We start from the raw sequence: 10,367 nt of genomic DNA, 5'->3' as shown, positions 1-10,367 counted from the left end.
CCTCTACATTCAGATGAAAAACGAATTCGATCCTTTGTTGTATGGTCGTCTCGGGCTAGGTATGAGAGTGGAAAATGTTCAACACATGGTTTATTCTAACAGACAATGTAAACAAGCTTGCGTTCTCTCCTGTCGAGACTCCAGAAACAAAAAGTAAAGTATGCTTGGATGAGTCCCAGTGTAGTTTGAAAAAAGCACCCCCTGCCGGCGACTTTCATTGGTTTATGCTGCACTTTTGTCCAACCCACGGACGCTCTGTGTCATACGGATACAAATAACTTATGCTACTTTTATTTTATTATTATGCATAGACAAAGTACAAAACTCTCGTAGGGAAAGAAAACATATTTTCATAAGGTACAAAACAAATGTAATTCTGGATGAAAAGAAACTTAAAAATAATAAACTGGGGGTATACATTAAGGATCTCAAGTCGAAAGCAAAAGGCTATCGAAAAAAAAATACATTTAGGAGCAGCATTCAGTGGGATATTCATCAGAACAACAATTGCCTGGATATATCTTCACACATTTTTCTTGCAATTTTACTTGACTACTTTTTCCAGTGAGGAGAAAAACAACTTAAAATCATTCATAAACCATGCAAAGGAAGGCCTAGAATATTTGCACTTACAATGTATGTGATATTTACCCATGACTCCATTATCCATATAAAAGGATATGTGATAACTTGAGATCGGATATCGTCAATCTTTAGTAAGAGCAAATTATGTAAACCAGACCAGAAGGGCATAAAACAAGTGTTCCAAGGTTTCAACAGCCACCTTACAAAATACACATGGGTCTACTTCAAATTTAAACCTTTTCCTAAGAAAGTCAGCGACCAGATAGATTTTATAGATTATTTTCAAATGAGTCTCTTTGACTTTAGCCATTTGATAAATTTAAAATGTGGTTTATCTATGGGCATGGCATCCCTATTTGGAATTTTGCTACACTTGTACCCACAGACATAAAGAATAGACGCGGCATTTTGGACCGGTCGACTGCTCCACTCAGTGTAATCTGTTTGGTAGGTGCAATGAACTGTCAGCTCATTTAATTAATCATACCTCACTGAATACCAAGATTTTCACTGTTTTTTTGCTGCAAAGGTCATACACGTAGCTATGATACAGGACACATGGTTTGTGTGTTTTAATATTCATAGTGGGCTTAACAGTAACTGAATATTCTGATATGATAGTGACCAGACCGTCCGAGATCAAAACTGGGAACATAATCCCTGAAAAGGGGGAAAAAACTGAGACATTTCCAGTTTGACTAGCAATCAAATTGAAAAACCTAATGTGTATTCAAAAACAAAAACGGGGACAGGTAGTTTCTTCTGTATTTAGCCAGGGACAGGCAACCAAAAACGGGGACGTCTGGTCACCCTATGATATGTAGGCTATACAGGTATTTTATAAATCACACACTATAAATATGATAGAGAAGCAGAAACAGATATGGGCAGTAAAGGCAGCTATTTTAATAAGTTGAAACAATATATGATTAGGCAGCTATATATAAAAATATATACACATAGCCTACATAAACAATAAACAATAAACAATGTCTCCCCAATTTGTTCCCCAAGCAGAAAAACACCCTACGTTCCAATCTTCTTCCGGACGATGTGTGTGACTGCCGACACCTTAGCAGCTTGCATTTTTGAATCTCGGCGGATCACCCTCTCTGCAGCTCTCAGCACCTTCTAATAATAATAAAAAAAAATGTATATAGTGCTTTACACAGTGCTTAAAGACACTTACAGAACAGAGAAAATAGGAACAAAGCAACTTTAATATACAAAGATAAAAAACAACAAAATCAAACCTTCACTGTGCCTAGTGATGGAACTGTGCCGTCATTGTTTTTCAGGGCTACAAGGTGGTAGCTCTGTGGTCTCATTGTGGTCTTTGCCCTCTTTTCTCTGGCCATAGCATTCTTCTTCTCTCGCTCCAGACTTTCCACTCTTGCCAAGGCTTCATTGAGTCTGGTCTTAAGAGCGGTCGGAGAAGCAGGCAAGGCATAGCCATGATCCTAGTAGAAAGAGGGATGAAGAGGGTTTGAGTAATTCACTTCACAAACATCACTTTGACACCACTAGTTTATGGCCCACATTCGTTCTTATAGTCATCATCTGTCAAAGCCACTGCCAGCACGTACGTACGTGTGTGAGGAGTGCATGTTCAACGGGTCTTCAATTGTGTGTTTATGGGTTTATTTGCGAGTGTGTTTGTATATAATATGTCCAGGACAATTGTGATATTTAAAGTAGAAATACTCACATCATTAGGCTGAGGTTGTGGGTGTGAGGTTGCCTTTTCTGGGGAATCCTGAGAGGTCACAGACAGACTTTCTTCAGCTCTTCTGGAGGTGGCCGTATTCCTGACCTTTTTCAACACACACACACACACACACACACACACACACACACACACACACACACACACACACACACACACACACACACACACACACACACACACACACACACACACACACACACACACGCGTATGTCACCCTGCCCTGCGATTGATAATATATATTTTACATTTATGAATGCTAATAGCCTTATGATGGTACACCTACTCTTTTGAGGTGAACCGTGAAGCTAAAGACGGATGGAATAACACCATCTCGGAGTCGGACAATCTGACCCGTCCTATCAAGATCGCCCTGCTTGAAATGTTGACTGCAAAGCACTGTTGAACGACTTGCAGTGAATCCTTTTCTCCTCAAAGCCTTTTCCCACGTCTTCCTCACATCGTTGTCCTTTGGAAACCTTTAAAACGGTGTCAGTTCTAAGTCAGTGTTATGGGATATGAGTCTCAGTTCATAGCCGGGTGAACACCGGCCGACAGTAAACATAGCCTAGCTAGCTGGCTAAGATTTCGGTAGTAGTAGTAATATAAAAGATCCTTGTTCCTTCTCAACTCGCTGGTAATATTATATTCACAAAATACAACCAATAGTACGGTAATGTTCAATCTTACTTGTGAAAAGTAATCCCCCGAGCCTTGTTTGCGCTGGTCCGCCGATTTGAACAGGCATATGCTGCACAGTGCTCTGGCATCTTGACTCTTCTTCTGCTGCTGCTGCTACGCAACTATGACCGACCCAAGATGGCGCCCAGCAGCCAACGCGGCCTCTATTCTTTATCTCTGAAGAATAAGTCCCGCCTCCAAGGCTCCGGTTCCCTCGGTCAAATGTCTATGGGAAATAACATGGGGTTTTTGAATGATCGTACATAACAAACTCTGTAGGTGGCGGAGAAGTAAAAGCTGCGTCACGTTTTGAACTACACACATTTTCCATCTAGTTTAGACTGTGTTTTTGGATTGTCTGTGCCGTTGTTTTTGGATTGTCGGTGCCGTTAAAGAAGTAAACGATTATTAACGGCACGTTACATATCTCGTGAACGCGCGTAATCCAGGATAACGCTAGCCTGACTTGAACTAAGGCGCGGCTGAATTGCGTTGATGGAACGGCTTAAGCCTCAAGTGGAAGTTAGCGCTAGGTCTAATCGGGCTTAATCAACTAAGCGCCGCTTTCGTTAGCGACTTTGATGGAATACCCCTCTGTTTACGGTTTTATGTTGTTTTACAGAATTGTTTATCATTTCACGCTAACACGTTTCATGTAGAAACAGAACGTGTTTGGTGGTAAAAAAAATTGTTTATTTTTTGTTTTAAATGAAAAGTCTACGGGAGGAACTCTGAGAGAGACAGAGAGAGAGGGGTGAGAATGCGAGTGTGAGTGGGGGCGGGGACGCAAATCTTTTTTCCGTAGGATGGTAGGGGAAGGTACCGCCTTTTTCGCCGCTGATTGGTTAGAAGTGCTCTCCTCCGATTGGTTATTAGATTTGGCGGCAGGCTCTCCTCCGATTGGTTATTTGATTTAGTGGCTGTCGGCTAGTCTACCACCAACAGTAGTAAACAAACTCGATCCAACGATGAGATCCAATGATAAGTGCGTTTCGTCAGAATTGATTTTCACATTTTCATAGCCTGTTTAGCTAGTCATAGCTGGGGGACTTTTGTGATGAGAGAGAGAAGCAAGTGCTAGTGATGAAAGAGGCTGTGAAACCGCTCTCCAGTGGGCGAATCTTTTTTCCGTAGGATGGTAGGGGAATGTACCGCCTTTTTCGCCAACGATTGGTTATTAGATTTGGCAGCAGGCTCTCCTCCGATTGGTTATTTGATTTAGTGGCTGTCGGCTAGTCTACCACCAACAGTAGTAAACAAACTCGATCCAACAGTGATAAGTGCGTTCCGTCAGAATTGATTTTCACATTTTCATAGCCTGTTTAGCTAGTCATAGCTGTTTGGGGGACTTTTGTGATGAGAGAGAGAAGCAAGTGCTAGTGATGGTGGGTTTTTTTTTTTGTTAATAAGTAGATAAAACTAAAAACAGTTGCAATTCGATGAGCAGAGGTTAAACACCAGTGTTTAAAAACAGAAGCAGATACTGTGGCAACCCGGCCCCGTCGCAATCAACATGATGCAGAGCACCTGAGGAGTCGGGAGGAAACCTGCTTAAAAGGCAGGCTTCCACAGCCATTCAGGGCTCTCTCTTGGCTCGTTGTGGCTGTGCCACCAGATCATCTTTTAGTTCTTTTTGGAAAGACTTTATTGTTTGATTAAACGGGCCAATGTGGCTTAACACCCAAGTGATTTGCGTGCTGATTCAAGCGAGGTGGTTCACTCCCCGAGGCGGGTTGCCACAATACATAATATAAACATTACTAGTAATTAATGGAACAACAGAGAGTGCAAAAAAAAAAAAACACCATCACTAGCACTTGCTTCTCTCTCTTATCACAAAAGTCCCCCAAACAGCTATGACTAGCTAAACAGGCTATGAAAATGTGAAAATCAATTCTGATGGAACGCACTTATCACTGTTGGATCGAGTTTGTTTACTACTGTTGGTGTTGGTGGTAGACTAGCCGACAGCCACTAAATCAAAGCACGTTAACCCCGATAATGGCCCACCACTTATATATATATATATATATATATATATATATATATATATGACACATACATTAGTGCATAACCCAACACATGTGAACATTTGCATAGCTGCTGAACGCATAATAACAGAACCACATTAACCCAGCTCGTTACACAGCTCCCCCCCAACAAAGTCCCTCGTCCCGAGGGACTACACAAAGTCTCTGAAACGGGCCGGCCGATGTCCCTGTCTCCGCAGCTGCATGGGGGACGCAGGCGCTTCTGCCCAGTGGGTGAGGCAACGCCCCTGTGCAGTGGAAGGTGTCTGTGATGGGAAGGGGAAAGGAGGGATGTGAACAGGGGGGTTAGTCACTGGGGAAGTATGTGCAGGGGAAATGGGGCTTCGATAGGGCTTGTGTGCCCCTGTGTAGCCGTGTGCAGAGGTTGCGCCGTCACCCCTCCTGGCGGGCGCCCGGGACTCCGGGCTTGGGGAAGGGAGGGAGTCCCCTCTGTACGGGGCCAACCTGTCTCTGTGGAGTGCAACCTTCTTTCTCTTTCCTGGCAGCTGAACCCGGTACACTACTTCACCCAGCCGCTCCACCACCAGTCCAACTTGGGGCACCGTCCCTTCTTCCTGTGGGGGCGGTACACCCACACCAGCTCTCCAGTTTGGAAGTGTCTTCCCTTCGACCTTATGTCGTAGTTCCTTTTTTGTTTCATGCCCGCTTTCTCCAGCTGGTCTCGGGCAAAGTTATGGGTGGACTCCATCCGATCCTGGAGTCTCCTGGCGTACTCTCTCCCCGGAGGAACAGCAGGGGTGTCCGGGGGCTTGCCAAAGGCCACCTCCACTGGCGTCCGTAGCTCCCGCCCCAACATGAGGAGGGCAGGCGTGCATGAGGTGGACTCCTGAACAGCAGACCTGTAGGCCATGAGTACGAAGGGCAGGTGCGTGTCTCAGTCCCGTTGATGTTCCGCGGTGAGGATTGCCAGCTGCTTTCCCAGGGTCCTATTGAACCTCTCGACGAGGCCATTGCTCTGGGGGTGCAGGGCTGTGGTCCGGGTCTTATGCATGCCCGTGCACTCACAACAGCAAAGACCCGCGACTCAAAATTCCTCCCTTGGTCACTGTGGATGGTTTCTGCCACCCCGAACCTGCTAAACATGCCCTCTACCAGAGCATCAACCACCGTCTCTGCTTCCTGATCTGGTATTGCATACGCCTCAGGCCATTTTGTGAAATAATCCATGGCGACCAAAACGTATCTGTTGCCTGTGTCCGTGCGGGGAAATGGGCCCATGACGTCCACAGCTACTCTTTCCATGGGAGCCCCCACCGCCTGTTGTTGTAGTTGTGCGCGGGACTGATCTGGGGGGCCCTTGTAGGCCGCGCAGAGGTCGCAGCGGCGGCAAAAGTCCTCTACGTCCCTTCGGACCCGCCCCCAATAAAACCCCTGACGAAGCCGGCGGAGTGTTTTTGCTACTCCAAAGTGCCCCGCTCCTGCGGTCCCATGGGATGCTCTCAGCACAGCGTCTCTCAGTGAACTGGGGACTACCACCTGCCACCTTTCTTCTCCCGTAGCAGGTTCCTTCCAGGCTCTCTGCAGTACTCCATCCCTTACTCTCAGCGCCTCAAACCTAGTCCACATGCCTTTCGTTGCAGTGGAGCTCCCAGTCACCTCCTCCCAGGGTGGTCTCTGACCTGCCTCAACCCACTGTCGCACCGGTTGTATGTCCATGTCCCGCTCCTGTTGTGTCTGCCACTCGGCCGTGTCAACCATCTGCGTTTCACGGCAGACTGGTCCGGCCCCCTCATGCATGGGGCATGTCTCCTCCTCGATACGGAGCTCTCTCTCACGTGCTTCTCTCCGCTCACAGTACTGGCACCCTCCCAGTGTGCAGGGGCGGCGGGACCAGGCATCGGCGTTGGCGTGGCTGGCTCCGGCCCTGTGTACCACTGTGAAGACATAGGACTGCAGCGTTTCAGTCCAGCGTGCAACTTGGCCCTCTGGTTCCAGCCACTGCAGTGCCAAATGATCTGTCCTGACAGTGAAGGGCCGGCCACACAGGTAGTACTTGAAGTGATTTATCGCCGCCACCATGGCGAGTTTCTGTACATTCGTGTGCAGAGGTCTCTCTGCAACATTCTGCGACATTCCTGTAATATGAGGCCAGGCCGAGGAAGCTCTTCAGCTGTCATTGGTCAGTGGGTGTGGGCCAGTCTCTCACTGCATGCACTTTCTCCTCCAGTGTGCTGATGCCTTCTCCCCCCAGTCTGTGACCCAAAAACTCCACCTCCTTCCTCATGAAGCGGCACTTATTCGGGTGTAATTTCAGGCCCGCCGCTGCCACTCTCTGCAGCACCAGCCTCAGCGACTCCAGGGCTGTTTGGAACGAGCTCCCACGGGCCAGGATGTCATCCAAATACACAAGATATCTCTGACTGGCCAGCCAGTACCCTGTCCATGAGTCTTTAAAAGGTGGCTGGGGCGTTGCACAGGCCGAAACTGAGGACCCGGAACTGCCACAACCCCCTGTCCGTACAGAAGGCAGTCTTTTGTCTTGCTTCAGGGCTGAGGGGCACCTGCCAGTATCCGCTTCGCAGGTCGAGTGAAGAGAACCAGGAGGAGCCAGACACCAAGTCCAGTGACTCATCGATCCTGGGTAATGGATATGAGTCCTTCCTTGTCACACTGTTCAGCGGTCTGTAGTCCACGCAGAATCTCATCTTGGTGCTCCTCTTTTGCCATCTCTTTGCATCTCTTCAACCACTCTGTCTGCAGCCTCACGGTGAGCCATGGGGAGACGCCGGGGATGCATCTTGATGGGCCGTGCACCCCCAGTGTCTATTTCATGTTGGACCAGGTGTGTCAGGCCCACTTCATTGTCTGTTAGTGCAAAAATGTCCGTAAAGTCAGAAAACACCTTCCACAGCTCCTCCTGCTGCCATTGCTCCAATTGGTTGCAGTTCTGTCTCCATATCTCTCTCACCGCCGACAACCTGTCCGTCTCCCCCACCGTAGTTGGCTGGGCTGGGGAAGATGAATGGGCATGTGCAGAGGGGGGCTGACCGTTGCTGGGGGCATGGGGCACCAGTGGCAGGAAGCTGCAAACAGGGGGGGTGTTTCTCTCTGCTGGGGTTTTTGTGTCATGGCAGTGTGTTTCCATGGCTGTTCTGACCAGGGGGTGTGGCTTTGGGGACTGAGTGGGCGGTATCAGTTTAACAGTGGGGCCCCCGGGAAAGGTCAATGTGTTCTTCCCTAGGTCCAGCAGACAGCCCCAGTATGCAGGGGTCCTGCACCTGCGCCACCCATACTAAAATCCACTGACAGACCTCCCACATTCAACGTCACCCTCCCCTTACCAAGCATAGGGGCCAGCTCACCAGTCACTGTCCTCAGCTGCACCGTAGTCTGCTCCAACTGTGTCCCCACTGGAACTACAGTATATCTGGCCTCATCAGTGTTGCTGTGGAGCCCGTGTCCACAAGGGCTGTACGTGGGGCCCCATGTATGATGACGGGAACATGGCAGAAATTCCCAGAATGAGTCCAACCCACCACCATCGTGGATTCTGTATTGTCTTCTTCAGGGGGGAGTGGAGCCCCTCTCCCCCGTCTGTGCTGTTGGGCTCCTCCATCCTTCACGGCAACCGCATGGGACACCATGCCCGGGGTCCGTACCGTCCCATCTATATGGGCCGTTTCCCTGGTCTTTGGAATGCTTGGAGCACTGTCTGAGGAGATGGCCAGGCTGTCCGCATCCCCAGCAGACCAGGGGGCGTTGGCGAGGCCGTGTGGCACTTTGCGGCGAATGCATGGACACAGCCTGTATCAGTTTGGTAATTTCAGCCACCCATGCAGGCTTTACTTAGGCTGTATCAGTGCATGCAGCGGTTCTCACCGTAGGACCACTCTCTTCAGGGCTGCCTTCCCGCCCCCCACAATCTCCCTCTCTAGAGCCAGTTCCAGAGCCTCTTGTATGGAGTGGGGATGAGCGAGCTGGGTCTGAATGCGCAGCCCGCTGGGGGTTATGGCTTGGATGAACTGGTCCCTGGTGAGCTCCGTCTGTATCGCCGGGGGCATGTGGGCATAAGCCCTCCTGGCTAGGGTTTCAATGTCATTAGCTAAAACACGGAGGGGCTCTCCAGGCCGCCTGCGTCTGTTGGAAAGTTCAGAGCGTAGGAGACCGGGCTGTTCACAATGTCCAAAACGTCTCTGTAGAGCCCCAACAAGAGCCTCATAATTATTTCGTTCTTCTGGGCTGAGCAGTAACAGGCATGCCAGTGCGTCGTCTGTAAGGCATAACACTAGCTGTAGCACTTTATCATCCTCCGACCAGCCTGCAGCTTGTGAAAACAGTTCGTATTGGGCATGAAACGCCTGCCAGTCTGCCTTACCGGAGTACTTTGGTGTTTTACATGGGGCCCGGCAAGTATAGGCACCGCCCCTTTGCCACACAAGCTGCGCATACTCTCTGCTGTCATGCTTTGGAGGAGCCGACGTGCCAACGTCGAAGCTTCCATCATGTCCTCTGCTATATATAGCATATATATATATATATGTATACAGTGGTGGACTCGGGGGGGGGGGCAGGCAGGTGCCCCCGCCTCCATGGTTGAAAAAGCGTGCTAAAGTGCCCTCAAGGGTGACAAAAATGAGAGGAAGGGACGAAATGTAGTCATTTCTATGACTACATTTCTTTATTAGCCCTCCAAGATACATGAGAGAACCAAACAACTTTAATGTTTTCTGTCTAGGTTAAATCAGTAGCCTGCTGTTGCAATATTTGCCTTCCGTGTACACTTTTTACCTTAATAAACAAGGCCTCATCATTTGAAAGTGTAGCTGATTGTCTGCTCTTGCTTTGGGTTATCTCTGTTCGTTTTAGCAATGATAACGAGTTAAGAATGGGGTTTCATCTTGTGTGTTTAAACGTTTGTGCTCACCTTTCTTAGAAAATAAGTTAGTCAGAACCTGACTTCCTAAATTTTGTCTTTCTTCCCTGTCTTTCTTCACCTTTCTCTTCTGAGAGCCAGACTTCAATTTATTTAACTGTGGCTGTGACATATTGCCGCATGACATTTAGTTGTGTTATTAAACTATTTGAGCAACAATCAAAAAATACCAAAAAAAACAAAAACTTTTTGGGGCTCCCTCTGCCTTGGGCCCCCCCAAGCCTGCTCCCACTTACACCCGCAGTCCATTGGCCCTGTATATGTGTTTATGTAGGCTATGTATATATTTATATATAGCCTAATCATATATTAATTGTTTCTTCAACTTATTAAAATAGCCGAATTGACTGCCCCTATTTCTGCTTCTCTATCATATTTATAGTGTGTGATTTGCAAAATAGCCTACCTATCATAGCCTACATCACATATCATAGGGTGACCAGACGTCCC

At 48.1% G+C, this 10,367-nt stretch overlaps 1 protein-coding gene across 1 annotated transcript; it reads right to left on the bottom strand.

The window, feature by feature from the left end:
* Positions 1-316: 316 nt before the first annotated feature.
* On the bottom strand, positions 317-3,100 carry LOC311341917 (THAP domain-containing protein 6-like). The gene is made up of 5 exons (XM_084466730.1): positions 3,003-3,100; positions 2,599-2,791; positions 2,294-2,398; positions 1,839-2,045; positions 317-1,716 (listed from the first exon to the last, which is right to left on the bottom strand). Exons 1-5 carry the CDS (start codon positions 3,080-3,082, stop codon positions 1,612-1,614), a joined length of 690 nt encoding a protein of 229 aa, XP_084322856.1. The 5' UTR covers positions 3,083-3,100; the 3' UTR covers positions 317-1,611.
* Between the last annotated feature and the right edge of the window lie 7,267 nt (positions 3,101-10,367).

This window comes from Micromesistius poutassou (genome assembly GCF_964030765.1).
Source record: "Micromesistius poutassou genome assembly, chromosome: 4".
Taxonomy (NCBI): domain Eukaryota; kingdom Metazoa; phylum Chordata; class Actinopteri; order Gadiformes; family Gadidae; genus Micromesistius; species Micromesistius poutassou.
This window is presented reverse-complemented; position numbering and strand designations above follow the sequence as displayed.